Below are 16,194 nucleotides of genomic sequence, written 5' to 3'. Positions count from 1 at the left end.
AAAAAAAAAAAAAAAAAAATCCTCCAGTGGTATCCGTTTGGCCCTGTGAACCCCTGACCGGAATAACAAATTCAAAAGCTTCCTATGATGCTGGGTTCCACTCCTACAAAGGTCAAGTACATTAACAGTGTATGTGGCATCAACTTCTGAATCATGGGGCCGGGCATGGTGGCTCATGCCTGTAATCCCAGCACTTTTGGAGGCCGAGGCGGGCAGATCACCTCAGGTCAGGAGTTTGAGATCAGCCTGGCCAACATGGCAAAACCCCGTCTCTGCTAAAAATATAAAAATTACTCAGGTGTAGTGGTACATGCCTACAATCCCAGCTACTTGAGAGGCTGAGGCAGGAGAATTGCTTGAACCCAGGAGTCAGAGGTTGCATTGAGCCGAGACTGGCGCCATTGCACTCCAGCCTGGGCGACAGCAAGACTCTCTGAAAAACAAAACAAAACAAAACAAACAAAACAACTTCTGAATCATTCAAATGAAACTTCTTCTAAAAACTGGGCTTAAATTCTGTTATCTTAGGACATACAAGGTATTATCTTCCTATATCACTAGGAAAAAATACATAACTCCTACCTACTTCTGAACAAGTAAGAGCAACCTATGGCAACACCCAGACAAGGCTGGTAAATATATAGTCTATAATCAAAGGAATATTTTTACTAAAGATTCAAGCAGGAAGAGTGACAAGTAAAGGCATGAGGCAGTGCTGGTTGGAGAAAGGAGGTAATGAGGTAAAAAAAAAAAAGGATACTTACAATAGGTCTCCCAACCCAATCATAGGCATAGTCAAAGGTGTAGCCTTTCTTTTCAAAGAGATCTGTGAAGAGGGTCCGTAAATACTCATAATCAGGTTTTTCAAAGAAGTCCAATCGCCTGACATATCGAAGGTAGGTTGCCATCTCCTCTGTCAGGAAAGAGATGAAAGGCCCTGCTCATTAGCTGAATGCTTTCCATAGTGGTTGTGGGGAAGTACTGGGCCACAAAGGGGTTATTTATACAGACAATTTAACACTGATGTTTTCTTTACAGACAAAATAAAAGCGATAAAACCTACTTTGGTCTGTATCACAAAAGGAAATGTTAATTACCTAAACAGCACCCTTATCTAGAGATACCCAGTCATGGACTCTATCTACTTTCAAAGCTCAGTCACACTGACTGGAATGTCTTTTTAGCATCCCACCTGGAAAGTTTTCACAGAGAGCTTCAATGGGAGTATTCCTTTTGGTGTCACCAATTTTTTGATATCTCTCTTTTAACGTGTCAGCCTGTAGAGAGTAAAGAGAAAGTTATTTGAAAAGATGTCCTAAGCATGGGAGATTCAATATGTTTTTGGACACAATGGTTGTTTCACTCAAATTCACAGTATTTATTGGTCTTGATTTTTTTCTAACACAAATAAGAAATGTAGTAGAAATTATATATTTAGATATATACAAACATCTGCTGTGTTCTGGAAAATTTTACTTGTGAAAATATTTAGTTGTCTCAGATAAACACCACCAGATACAATGGATGAGTGGCTAGGATAAGAAAATAACAATATTATGTGGCAATATTTTCAAAATTGCAGAAGCTTAGTAATCTCCCATGGCCACCATAATTCAATGTGATTCAGCATTCTCTCTTAGATGAGCTCTAAAAAGTATTGCTAATCCAGGTGGGGGAAACAGATAAGTAATTCTACTACATATATCTAGAGACTTGGAACAATAACAACAAAAAACAGTAACTGAAAAATGTCTTTCAACAACGTGCTTCCAGAGGGAAAAAAGTTGTCCATGGTACAGCCATGGCTAACAGAGTTGGTGTATGTCAGTATCTCAAAAGCAGCCCAAGTCTGGTATGCTCAGAGCTATAGCCAGAGGGCTTCTGAACCCTGGACCAACAGTGGGCTCCTAGGGAATTCTTGTCAGGCTTTACCTAGCTTGCTGCACTCAGACTTAAGCAATAGTGTTCTGAAGTGAGTAGGAGAAATGTTAGGTCTACAACTACCACTAAAATGATTTATGGACGAGAGAGTTTCAAGCAATTAATAATACACTAATGCATTGTTTGGCTGTATGATGACCAAGTTTGACATGAAACTCTATTTGAAAGCTATAAACATCAATGAGAAGATGTATATAACAGGAGAGGAATTTAAGAGTGAAGAAATAAAATCTAAAAGGCAATGGGTAGAAGTCTTACGTTTTAGGACAGTATTCTAGAAAGCCTACAGCAAAATGAACCACCCTGCCTTTCTGGAAGATGGGATGTAGGAGTACCCCAAACTACTGATTAAGTTTCTTTCCATGTTAATATGTTGAAATATTAACATATTATTATGTTAATATGTTAGGAAGGATATGTTAATATGTTAGGAGGAGGAATACCAACACAGAGAGAAAAGCAGCACTGTCAAGGCTGGGAGGAAATAAATTACAACCAAAAAATATGTCTTGGGCCAGGCGCGATGGCTCACGCCTGTAATCCTAGCACTTTGAGAGGCCGAAGCAGGCGGATCACGAGGTCAGGAGCTTGAGACCAGCCTGGCCAATATGGTGAAACCCCATCTCTAATAAAAATACAAAAATTAGCCAGGCGTGGTGGCATGTGCCTATAGTCCCAGCTACTCAGGAGGCTGAGACAGGAGAATTGCTTGAACCCAGGAGGCGGAGGTTGCAGTGAGCTGAGATCACTGCACTCCAGCCTGGGCAACAAAGCCAGAGTCCGTCTCAAGAAAAACCCAAAAAATTAGCTGGGCGTGGTGGCGTGCACCTGTAATCCCAATTACTCAGGAGGCTGAGGTGGGAGAACCGCTGGAACTTGGGAGGTGGAGGTTGCAGTGAGCCAAGATTGCACCACTGTACTCCAGCTTGGGAAACAGCAAAACTCTGTCTAAAAAAAAAAGTCTCACAAAATACTAATGGGACTTACAAGGGGTTAGAAGCTTACCATTTCCTAGTCAAACAGCCAAATGCACAGAGTAATGATAATGCTCATAATTATCATAGTAAACTGACATGTAACCACTGTACTGACACCTACCTAAGGAAAGCTATTTAAACTTTACACATTTTGCAATGAATAGCTATTGTCTGAATAGGCATTTATTCAATAATACACTTGAACAGCAATATTAAACCTGGATTTTCATTTTAGTTCAGGTGAGTTCTTAGCCTACATAGGATAAACAAATATTTTCTAAGTTTTCCTAAGGAGCACAGCCTGCTGGCCTTTCTGGTAAAATGTATAGCAGCTGTTGTCAACAATTTGTTCCAGAAATTCCCTTACATACTGGGAACACTCCTCCTGCTACATAATGGTAGTGGAGGAGGAATACCAACACAGAGAGAAAAGCAGCACTGTCAAGGCTGGGAGGAAATGAGAGAAAAGATCATGGAAAATCCAAAAACAAGGAAAAATTAAGAAAGGGAAGACAAACAGTGAACAAAACAGTTTCTAGAGCCAGGAGAGCATTTATAATGTAGACTAATGTAACTAGTCCTTGTTTCTTATCTCCATAATCAATAATCCTTTTTGTGTGTTGTTTTAAAAAATATTTATTTATCTTTAAATAGAGATGGGGTCTCACTAGGTTGCTGATCTCAAACTCCTGGACTCAAGCAATTCTCCCACCCCAGCCTCCCCAAGTGCTGGGATTATAGGCATGAGCCACCACATCCGGCCAGCCCTCTATGCATTTCTTAAAAACATGAAGCCAGAGGCCTCTTCATTAACAACTGAGCATAGAAACAAAGCCCTCCACTGAACACTACCTTGAGTCCTTGCCAGGGGAGGCTGCCTCGAAGGAAATACATGAACATATGGCCTAGGGCTTCCAAATCATCTCTCCGGCTTTGCTCTAAAAGGGAAGACAGATCACACATTATGTTTGCAGTTATTACAGCAGAAAAAGGTTCAAAACCAAGTAATCCCTTCAGAAACCCTTCGGCTCTGGAAAGGCTCTGCTTACTCATTACTTGTATATTTAAACCAAGGATAGTATTTTAGATCAAAACCTCAAACCAATGTGTACTTCCTTTGTCTAGATCTGTTGATGGTAAGTAAATATCAAGAGAAAAGAGCAAATCCTGAATTAAAACCAAGCGCAAATCACTAAACAGCGAATTACCACCCCTCGCTCAATGCTGTCACCTTCCTGAAAGTGATAAAATTTTAATGAAATGTTATTTCCAGTATATGGGCTACAATTACCCTTTAGTTACCACCACGGACTGAGTAGCAGATTAAGCAACCCAAACTGTTAAAACAGTCCATTCTGGCTAGGCCTGCAAAGATACAAGCTGCAAAATGCCTAGCAAATATGCCAAGTGCTTTTTATTCATCATAAAAATTAATACTTAAAATTCAGTTTCATATCAATGAACATCAGTACATACTCTCTTGGCTCCCATTCAATTTGTACCATGTCCTATAACCTCAAAAACATTTTAAAATTTATTACTAAGGTCCCCTCAAAATTAGATGGGTAAGGCTGCACACATCTGTAGTCCCAGCTACTTAAGAGGCTGAAGTAAGAGGATCGCTACGGCCCAGGAGTTCAAGATAAGCCTGGGCAACATAATGAGATCTCATCCCAAAACAAAATAAAACAAAAAACCAAAGTCCCTGCATTCTGGAAGCGTATCTAAAACAAGTTGCTGGGTTTTTCTCTCCTTTTAATTGGGAAGGTGAAGATGACAAAGAACTGCAAAACAGTTAACACAAAACTGCAGCTTCATCTCGGAAAACATCCTACACATTCTTTGTTAGACAGAATCTAAGTAGTACACGCCTTCGTTTCTTTTTTCTTCTTTCTTAAAGACAGAGTCCTTGCTCTGTTGCCTAGGCTGGAGTGCAGTGTTGTGATCATGGCTCACTGCAGCCTCAAATTCCTGAGCCCAAGGGACCCTTCTGCCTTAGCTGAGTAGCTAGGAATCTAAGTGTGTGGAACGACACTTGGCTAATTTATTTATTTTTATTTTTTGTGAAGATGGGGTCTTGCTATGGCTGGTCTCAAACTACTGGCCTCAAGCAAACCTAATATATCAGCCTCCCACACTGTGGGATTACTCATGTGAGTCACTGCACCCAGCCCATGCATTCATTTTGAATTTGCCAATTATGGTTTAGTCTCAGACTCTTTTTTTTTTTTTTTTTTTTTGAGACAAGGTCTTACTACTCTGTTGCCTAGGCTAGAGTGCAGTAGCATGATCTTGGACACTGCAGCCTCGCCCTCCTGGGCTCAAGTGATCCTCCCACCTCAGCTTCCTGACTAGCTGGGACTACAGGCATGCACCACCACTACTATCACCCCGGCTACTTTTTGTATTTTTTATACAGACTGGGTTTTGCCATGTTGCCCAGGCTGGTCTTAAAGTCCTGGGCCAGTCAAGCAATCAACCAGCCTTGCCCTCCCAAAGTGCTGGGACTACAGTTGTGAGCCACCACACCTGGCCCATCTCAGACATTTTATGTGTTTATTTTTCAGAATCAAGTTTAGGGCTTTATCAGAATAAACGACAGAAGCAAGACTAAGAGGCTACCTTCAACTTGATTGTGCTTTCTTTGTACAGAAAGTAAAACCCAAGACAGCCAGAGAAAGCCACTCAGCTAACTGAAAATACAGAAGTGCAACATGTTTAACTACTGCCTTAAATTATAGGAAATTTGCATGAAAAAGAATAGTAGTCTACAGGGTAGATGAAGAAAGAAACGGCAACTTTTAAAATAGCGATTTGATGGAGGTTGTAAAAAGATGGTTACTAATGGAAAGGAGGGGTACCCTGACAGAGATAAATAACATAAAACCGAGTTGGTATACATCAATTGAAACAATCTTAAAAATAATGAAATAAAACAGCACGACCATCAGAATCCTTTGTCTATATGACTTGTCTGGTGTGTAATAAAATATTCACAATTGAAAACAAAAAAGCAGTTATACAAAAACAGTTTGTTGACAGAATCTAAAGATGCACAAATGAAACAGAGAAAAGAACAAGGAGAATGAGTGGAGGCCTCCCACAAAGCAGGGCAGATAGAAAAACGACTCTGCAGTTTCTCATACTGTATCACACCCACTCATCGCCTCTCCATTTTTATATCCACTTCCTGTAACAAGAGGCCCCTTGGTTATTAAAAATTCACTGGACAAATGTTTGAATTTTAGATAGCTGAGCACTAGAGGGCAAAACTCTCCACATTTTCAATATTGATCAGGCCTACAGAAAACAGATTTCACAGCAAAATAAATTATGAGATTAAAAAATTTTTTAAACTCACTGGAATAAGTAATAAAGTAACTTTTCAAATCCTGAGAACTATGAAAAAGAACTGTAGAATATGGGACAATAGGAAAAATAAGGGTTCCTAAATCAGGAAGGGTATTTAAATAAGGGTACCTAAATAAGGTACCTAAAATAAGGGTACCTAAATCACCAGCCATGCTTTATTTTCATATGACTTTGAACACTCCACACTTGTCCAATTCATTATTTCTACATGCCCTCATTTCTTCATGCAGAATATATTCATTTTCAAAGAAGAAAGGTTTCCAATACCAGTGAGACCAGCAGGACACAAAATTCTTCAGTTCTGATTGGCTGAAAGGTGTGCTTTCATCCAATCAGAAAGGTGTGCTTGGTTTACATGCATAACATCCCTGATTTTAGGTTAAATATATTTGTTGAAGGCAGGGGGCAAGGCAACCCAGTGTTCTCACCCTAATTTCAACCATTAAATAATATAAATTGGGCTGTCTCAGTCACGGCTTAATCAGTGGAAACGTGGCTGCTATGGTAATGGATTTCTGTCTTTCCCCGGACCCCCCAACACACACAAACCTCACATTGAAATTTGATCCCAATGTTCAAAGCTGGGCCAAATGGAAGGTGTCTGGGTCATGGGGGTAGATCCCTCATTAATTGATTAATGACCTCCCTTAGGGATGAGTTCCCAAGAAAGCAGGTTGGTGAGAAGAGCCTAGCACCCCCTTCCCCATGTGATCTGCACATGCTGGCTGCTCCCCTTCCCCTTACACCATGAGTGGAAGCAGCATGAAGTCCCTGAGGCCCTCACCAAATGCAGATGCCAGTGCCATGCTTCTTGTACAGCCTGCAGAACTCTAAGTCAAATTTAAATGTCTTTTCTTTATAAAATGACCCAGCCTGAGGTATTCCTTTACAGCAACACAAAATGGACTAAGTGTGGCTACTCTGATGTGGCAACTAATGTAAAGTTTAGGAGGATTCTTCTCTTGTTCTCCTCCTCCATAAAACTAAGAAGTGATTTTCCCAAAGCCATTTGAAAACACACATCCCAGTCTCTTCTTCATTGCAACACAAAAAATGCAACACATTTAAAAACCAATAGCATTAGAGTTCCTACAAAGGCCTCTATCGTTTGAGGCATGGGAAAGGGTTTAAAAAGCAGTGACAACTTTCTGTATGTATTCTCTGTAATGTGGAGAATACAAAATATGATGACAGGTTAGATTTGATCTGAAAAACTCTGGTACTCAGTAAGCCAAGTCTGGGGGTAAACTCAAAAGTTCCGGCAGGAATGGCAGTACACCAAGAGATGAAACAGTCTGATGCACAGTAGATGCTTAAAACAGATTTTGTTGAATAAATAACAAACAGGATAATTACAATATGGACTGTAATTATAAGGCATTATGCTAAACATTTTACATACATTATCTCACAGAACCATATATTACAGGCATAAATATCATATCCATTTCATACACGAGATAACCAAGGCTAAGTGAAGAAGGTTATTGGATCAAAATTACATAGTATTAAGTAAGAGAGCCAGGATTTGCATACTTTTTCTTAACCATTACTCTTTATCTTATACAAACACAACATGAACACCCATCCCTTGTCTGTTCTTGTCTTTCCTCTTAAGAACAATAAAATTAGTACACAAATGGCTGAGCCCAGAAGCGGGCATTAAAACAACTTCTAGAGTTTGTCAGTTAAACCACACAATCATAAGTTTATTATTTAAGATACAGTTTTTGTTTCCTTGTAAAATGGAAAATTACTTGTCATTATGAAGGAAGAAGGGGATGCTAAGCACTATGCAAGAGACCTAAGTCAGACATGGTGCTTTCACATATATTATCCATTCAACCCTTAAAATATCCCTGTGAAGCTTTACCCTCATTTTACAGAGGAGTTTCAGTGAGATTAAGTAACTTGTCCATAGTAACACTGATAATAAGTGCCAGATGACTTCTAGTCTAATTTTAAAGTATTACATTTATTTAAGTGAGGATTTCCATGTGGTTACTGAAAAAATCCTGATAATATCATAATTTCAAATCAAATTGTATCATACTACTCTGTAATGCCATTTTTTACTCTTCACTATCACTTGAATTCCTCAGGTGAATAACCTGTGTAGTTTACTCAATGAGGCTACTTAGTAGATATTACATTAGTCTTTAAAATACTTATTAAAGTGCAGGCCAGGCACGGTGGCTCACATCTATAATCCCATCGTGCTGAGAGGCTGAGGCAACAGGATCTCTTGAAACCAGGAGTTTGAGACCAGCCTGGGGAACACAGTGAGACTCTGTCTCTACAGAAAAATTTAAAAGTTAGCTGGACATGATGGCATACACCAATAGCCCTAGCTACAGAGGAGGCTCAGAAAGATCTCTCCAGCTCAGGTGATTGAGGTTATAGTGAGCTATGATCACACTGCTGCACTCCAGCCTGAGTGAGAGTGAGATTCTGTCTCTAAAAATAAAAAAAAATATGCTAGGCACAGTGGCTCACACCTGTAATCCCAGCACTTTGGGAGGTCAAGGCAGGTGGATCACTTGAGGTCAGGAGCTCAAGACCATCCCGGCTAACATGGTGAAATCCCGTCTCTACTAAAAATAAAAAAATTAGCTAGGTGTGGTGGTGCATGCCTGTAATCCCAGCTACTCGGGAGGCTAAGGGAGGAGAACTGCTTGAACCCGGGAGGCAGAGGTTGCAGTGGGCTGAGACTGCACGACTGCACTCCAGCCTGGGTGACAGAGTGAGACTCCATCTCAAAAAAATAAATAAATAAATGAAATAAATACATCTTAGTGTGCAGTGGTTCATTAATATTTAAGAATATTTTATAATTATTTCTGTCTAGGAGTATGGAATCTGAGAATATTCTGCCTGTGTACTCTCTAGAATGTTGATTTTCAAACATGCTTTTTTTCAATCACCTAGGAGTCTTTTCTCCAAATAGAGGCTTCCATGGAAGCCCAATATATGAAACATAAAAAAGGGAGGCTTTTTTGAAGCAGAAAAGCCCAGGGCTCTGCCTGCTTGGACTCCCCACTGTTCCTTAGGCTTCTCTGACAAATACTCTCCCCCTTGGAATAGTTCCTCACAGGTAAGGTCTTCTGCCTTGATTAGAGCATTTAACAACATTTGTGCAAGTTGTTTATCCTGAGTAAAATGCAAGACTAATGGGAAACCAAGCATATTTTCACTGAATAAGACAAAAGCTCTTCCTTGAAGACTTCTGTGCAGAACTATGTGCAGTGAACAGAAGTCTACTCCATTTTTAGTGAGGCGCTCTTCCCCACTGCTGACCCAGCCTGATGTCCTTTTCAGGACTGTCATAAATGGGGTCATACATAAGTAAATACCAAATTCATTACTAAATTCACTAAAATGCTATCCTCTTTCTACAACAATTCAAGTACTCACACTGCTCAGAAACTAAACATTTGGAAGCACAGTGTAAAGAATTAAGAACCTATGCATAGTCTATAGGAGTCTTTGAAAAGTCATTAACTTACCATCTCAACTTCTCATATATAAAAATCACTTAACCTTGTGAAGCAATAAAAACCACAAGTTGTAATGCACAATGACGATATAAGTGTTACAGGAATAATAAACTGTTCTAATGACTCGCCCCTTTCATGGAACAGAAAAAAACACACCTTTGCCAAGATGCGTGTTGATAGACATATATCTTGCAGTTCCAGTTAAACTTTTGTGTTCCCTATAAGGTATGTGTTTTTTGGTTTCGGGGTCAATGTATTCCTTGGCCAGTCCAAAGTCTATAATGTGTATAACATGTTCTTTCTTATTGCCTTGTCGACCAATCAGGAAGTTCTCTGGCTTGACATCTCGGTAAATGAGGTTCTTTGAGTGTACATATTCCATTCGAGAAAGCTAAAAGACAAACAAATGATGGAAATACTCTAAAGAAGTATATTAGGAAAATACATCAAAACATTTTCTTTAACGAGACCAAGGTTTTAATTACTGAAATAACGTAAAATTCATCTCCTTTCATCACCCAGAGTCACTTCACTGACTTGTAAACAAAAAAAATATTTTGTTATAAGTATGTACATAACAAATATCAAGACTAGGAAAAGAAAGTGAGATAGTACAGGTCTGCTAAAATGATAGCTAAATTTTACCTCATAATGTCACAATTTGCAAATGATGAATGAAATTAGTTGTTTATATGCTACTTCATAAAATTAAGCATTTGAGAGAAAAGAAGTATTCCCAGGTACGATATCAAACTGTTGGTGACCTTTGAGACAAATGCCACTGCCACATTCACGTTCTGCCCACATCTTCCTATCCTTAGTTGGACAAGACTACCCAACCCAACTTTCGATGTTGTGAGGCTCAGAGAAGTTAATACTGGACTGACAGCACATAGCTAATTAACAGCAGAGACAGGGAAACAGTTCATTATTATTATTGTTGTTATTATATTATTATTTTTTGAGATGGAGTCTTGCTCTGTCACCCAGGGTGGAGTGCAGCCTCAGCCTCCTGGGTTCCAGCAATTCTCGTGCCTCGGCCTCCCGGGTAGCTGGGATTACAGGCACGTGCTACCATGCCTGGCTAATTTTTGTATTTTTAGTAGAGACAAGGTTTCACCATGTTGGCACGCTGGTCTCAAACTCCTGACCTTGGGTGATCCGCCCTCCTCAGCCTCCCAAAGTGCTAGGATTACAGGCATGAGCCACCGTGCCTGACCAAAACAGTTCATTCTTGTTGTTGTTTTAAACTTATTTTAAGATTATTTTTATAGAGATGGGGTCTATGTTGCCTAGGTTGGTCTCAAACTCTTGGCCTCAAGTGATCCTCCCACCTCAGCCTCCCAAGGTGCTGGGATTATAGACATGAGCCACCATGCTGGCCAGGGCTACAGTTTTTATGTTAAGTTAAATATAATAAAAAATAATAGTCATAAGAGTATTTCAAATTTTATTAAGTATTTCTGTCTACTAAGCTTTTCTAGTAACTTTTTTTTTTTCTTTTGGAGACAGAGTCTCACTCTGTCTCCCAGGCTGGAGTGCAGTGGTGCGATCTCGGCTCACTGCAAGCTCCACCTCCCAAGTTCACACCATTCTTCTGCCTCAGCCCGCCAAGTTGCTGGGCCCACAGGCGCCCACCACCATGCCTGACTAATTTTTTATATTTTAGTAGAGATGGGGTTTCATCGTGTTAGCCAGGATGGTCTCAATCTCCTGACCTCGTGATTCGTCCGCCTCGGCCTCCCAAAGTGCTGGGATTACAGGCATGAGCCACCGTGCCCAGCCCTTTTCTACTAACTTTTAGTAGAGAAAGAGAAACTCAGATATTTGATTTTGGGGCTCAAAAGTCAAAGTCAATTATCTAACATTTCCAAATTTTTATAGGACAGTGGGAGAGACCATTAACATTTCAAACAAATGAAGATATATTTGCATCCTTCCCCAAAGGGCTTGTGTCAAACTTCTCAAAGGAACTGTAGGAACTGCTTATTAAACTGGTATTACACTGGGGTGTAATTTGGTAGGCGCTACAAGAGCTGCCTCTTCAGCTGAAATTTGTCTCTGAGAGAACTGGAGGCCAGAGAACTACCGCAAATTCCTGGTCACACAACTGTGAATCTGAGTGTTAGTGCAATGGGTTATATAGTCAATATTTTCTTGGTTGCAACACTGAAGGGAGAGATAGGACATGACAAAACCTTACAGCTATATTTAAAACACATAAATAGGCTGGGTGCAGTGGTTCATGCCTGTAATCCTAGCACATTGGGAGGCAGAGGTGGGAGGACCAGTTGAGACCAGGAGTTCAGACCAGCCTGGACAACATAGTGGGAGCCTGTCTCCACAACATTTTTTTAAAAAATGAGCTGGCATGGCACCTGCAGTTCTAGCTGCTGCAGAGGCTGAGGCAGGAGAATCGCTTGAGCCTAGGAGTTCGAGGTTTCAGTGAGCTATGATCATGCTACTGCACTCTAGCCTGGGAGACAGAAACCCTGTCTCACAAACGAAAAACAAAACAAAACAAAATCGAAAAAATTATTCACATTTTTACAACTCTATCTAATCGTCCTCTTTTCCCCTAATCTAAATTATATACTTCCTCTTCAGTTAAGGGCAGAGCATTGCTCCAAGGTGCAAAGTCTTAAAATAGAGCAAATTGCAGATGTAGTGTGACTTCTCTGAATTTACCCTTTTTGCCCCAGCCAACTTCCCAGAATGCCATCAAGCCTGTGAATACTAATTCTTGATGTGTCGCTATGGTTAGTAAATCACCAAAAGGCCCACAAGGATGTGGCTGAGGAACCAGCCTATTCTCTTCTAGAATAGCAATTCCAACTTACCAACTGAATGGCTATCATTAACACCGTCTTCAAAGTAAATGTTCGGTCACAGAGGTCAAACAAGTCCTCCAAGCTAGGGCCAAGGAGCTCCAGCACCATGGCATTATATTTCCCACATGGTCCAAAGTAATACACCTGTGGGAGACCTTCACCTGAAAGCAGAGGGGAAATGGGGGTATATAGTGGGAGACACAAAAGCCAAAATATGAGATAACGGTATTAGCACTGAATAAAATATTTTTAAAAGTACAATTTGTGAGATTTCTATTTTCTTTCATAGTCCCTACTGGAAACTTAAACTGAGCACAACAGCTTCAATGGGAACTAATAATGATGGGAAAGGCTAAGTCATTGCATAATATGTTCAAATGAGTAGTTATTTAATACCACAGTGCCAAAAACATTTCCACTGCTATAAGACAGAGAACGGTCCCTGATCCATTAGATCTTCCCAAAAGGATGCCTGAAAGTGCAGTATCGTAAAAGGCTCAAAGGATGGCTCACTGAGCTCAAAGGCCAGCTAACAGAACTTGTTACGTTAGCTGGTTCATGAGCACTCCCTATGCTTACTGACATAGCCACATGGGTTATTTGGAACTGTTGCCCTATGGAGAACTCAGATTGAAAAGGCAAGGTCACAGAGAATGCAGCCTGGCCCCAGGCCAGCACAACTGGCCCTCTTTTCACAGGGAGTCTCTATAGTTTTTTGTTTTCTATCGGCTGGAGAAAAGTCAACAGACACTTAGTGTTTGGTTGCTGATAAGTACTGATGAAAGGAAAAGGGGGAAAAAACACAAGGCTGGGTTTTCCCCACATCTGAAATTCATAGCTATTAAGAAGCCAAAATCCAGACTTTTTCACCTAAGTGGCAAATTGTGAATAAATTTCCTTTATAAAGTGCATCGTAAATACGAGGCATTCACTAAATATATAACTGGTACCATGAGAATAGTAGATATTAAATAAGATTACAGAGGCCAGGTGCGGTGGCTTGGGAGGCCGAGGTGGTCAGGAGTTTTGAGACCAGCCTGGCCAACATGGTGAAACCCTGTCTCTACTGAAAATACAAAAATTAGCTGGGCGTGGTGGTACACACCTATAATCCCAGCTACTCAGGAGGCTGAGGCAGGAGAATTGTTTGAACTCGGGAGGCGGAGGTTGCAGTGAGCTGAGATGGCGCCACTGCACTCCAGCCTGGGTGACAGAGCGAGACTCCATCTCAAAAAAAAAAAGATTACAGAACACTTAAAAAATTATCTGGTTTCACAGAGCAGAAACATTCCCATCTCACACATTTATGTATATAGTGGTCTGCAGTTGAATATGTTGTAGATTATTGTTTGCTTCTTCCTCTAAGTGTTTTAACTTGAGACAAGGTCTCACTGTCACCCAGGCTGGAGTGCAGTGGTGAGATCTTGGCTCGCTGCAATCTCTGCCTCCCAGACTAATGCGATCTTCCCAGCTCAGACTCCCAAGTAGCAGCTGGGACTGTAGGCTTGCTCTACCACACCAGACTAAGTTTTTGATTTTTTGTAGAGATGGGGTCTCACTATGTTACCCAGGTTGGTCCTGAACAACTCCCAAGCTCAAGCAATCCCCTCCTTTGCCTCCCAAAGTGCTGGAATTACAGGCATGAGCTACTGTGCCTGGCCCCATTCCCTTTTTATTTCTATGGGTGGGATATAGGCAGATGTACATCTAACACATACTTCTCTCAAGGATAGGTCTCACATATTTGGAATTAATAACTATTTCATATATTGTATTAGTCTATCTTGATTCATCAAATCCTAAACAACTTTTTTTTTTTGAGACAGAGTCTCATTCTGTCACCCAGGCTGGAGTACAGTGGCACAATCTTGGCCCACTGTAACCTCCGCCTCCTGGGTTCAAGCAATTCTCGCGCCTCAGTCTCCCAAGTAGCTGAGATTACAGGCATGGTGTCCAGCAATTTTTTTTTGTATCTTTTGGAGAGACAGGGTTTCGCCATGTTGGCCAGGCTGGTCTCGAATTCCCGACCTCAAGTGATCTGTCCGCCTTAGCCTCCCAAAGTGCTGGGATTACAGGCCTGAGCTACCATGCATGGCCTAAGCCCTAAACAACTTGAACATTTTCTTTAAATATGTTTATTCCTAGCTTGTATCCTCTAATATACATTACTCCTGCTAGTTCAACAAATATCTGTTCAATTGTTTTTGTGGTTGTCTTGATTCTTCCTATCTCCAAAAGAGAAAAGGATTTAATTTGAAGTGTCTTTTTTTTTTTTTTTTTGAGATGGAGTTTCACTCTGTAGCCCAGGCTGGAGTGCACTGGCGTCATCTCAACTCATTGCAACCTCCGCCTCCCGAGTTCAAGCCATTCTCCTGCCTCAGCCTCCTGAGTAGCTGGGATTACAGGTGCACACCGCCACGCCCAGCTAATTTTTCTATTTTTAGTAGAGACAGTGTTTCCCCATGTTGGCCAGGCTGGTGTTGGCCAGTGTTTCCCCATGTTGGCCAGACTCCCAAACAGCTGGGAGTACAGGCACAAGCCACCACATTGGGCTAGTTTTTTAAAATTTTTTCCAGAGATGAGCTCCCACTATGTTGTCCAGGCTGGTCTTGAATCTCTGGGCTCAACTGATCCTCCTGCTTTGACCTCCCAAAGTGAGATTACAGGGATGCCTCTCCCCTTCTTTTTTTCTTTTCTTTTCTTTTTTTTTTTTTTTTTTGAGATAAGAGTCTCGCTCGGTCACCAGGCTGGAGTGCAGTGGCACGATCTCGGCTCAATGCAACCTTCACCTCCTGAGTTCAAGTGATTCTCACGCCTCAGTCTCCCAAGTAGCTGGGATTGACAGGCATGTGTCACCCACATCCAGCTAATTTTTAAATTTTTAGTAGAGATGGGATTTCACCATGTTGGCCAGCATGGTCTCCATCTCCCGACCTTGTGATCCGCCTGCCTTGGCCTCCCAAAGTGCTGGGATTACAGGTGTGAGCCACCACGCCCAGCCTCCCCTTCTTTTAAAATAACATAACTTTTTTTTTTTTTTTTTTTTTGGGATAGAGTCTTGCTCTTTTGCTGAGGCTGGAATGCAGTGGCGTGATCTCAGCTTACTGCAACCTCTGCCTCCTGGGTTCAAGCCCTTCTCCTGCCTCAGCCTCCCGAGTAGCTGAGATTACAGGCACCTGCCACCATGCCCAGATAATTTTTGTATTTTTAGTAAAGACGAAGTTTCATCTTGCTGGTCAGGCTGGTCTTGAACTCCTTACCTCAAGTGACCCACCCAACTCGGCCTCCCAAAGTGCTATTATTATAGGCATGAGCCACCACACATGGCCCAGAACTTCTAATTGTTGCAAATAGCAACTTGCCCAGTTATAACTCCAGCCTCCCTTGACAATTAGGAAAGACCAATGAGATGGAAGGAGAAATGAGTGTATAATTCTATTTTTTTTTTTTTTATTCAGAGTCTTGCTCTGCTGCCCAGGCTGAAGTGTAGTTGCATGATCTCAGCTTACTGCAACCTCCGCCTCCTGGGTTCAAGCCATTCTCTTGCCTCAGCCTCCTGAGTAGCTGGGACTACAG

The 16,194-nt window shown here is 41.1% G+C and overlaps 1 protein-coding gene across 2 annotated transcripts in view; it reads right to left on the bottom strand.

The window, feature by feature from the left end:
* CSNK1G1 (casein kinase 1, gamma 1) overlaps window positions 1-16,194 on the bottom strand; it is a 247,336-nt gene that overhangs the window by 50,365 nt on the left and 180,777 nt on the right. For both annotated transcript variants that reach the window (XM_011940410.1, XM_011940411.1), the window contains exons 5-9: window positions 12,628-12,779; window positions 9,944-10,178; window positions 3,771-3,856; window positions 1,193-1,277; window positions 765-913 (exon numbers count right to left, since the gene is read on the bottom strand). In XM_011940410.1, coding sequence (XP_011795800.1) covers window positions 765-913; window positions 1,193-1,277; window positions 3,771-3,856; window positions 9,944-10,178; window positions 12,628-12,779 — 707 coding nt within the window. The remainder of the gene's footprint in view (window positions 1-764; window positions 914-1,192; window positions 1,278-3,770; window positions 3,857-9,943; window positions 10,179-12,627; window positions 12,780-16,194) is intronic.

Source organism: Colobus angolensis, unplaced genomic scaffold (assembly GCF_000951035.1).
Source record: "Colobus angolensis palliatus isolate OR3802 unplaced genomic scaffold, Cang.pa_1.0 Scaffold19, whole genome shotgun sequence".
In the NCBI taxonomy this organism is placed as follows: domain Eukaryota; kingdom Metazoa; phylum Chordata; class Mammalia; order Primates; family Cercopithecidae; genus Colobus; species Colobus angolensis.
This window is presented reverse-complemented; position numbering and strand designations above follow the sequence as displayed.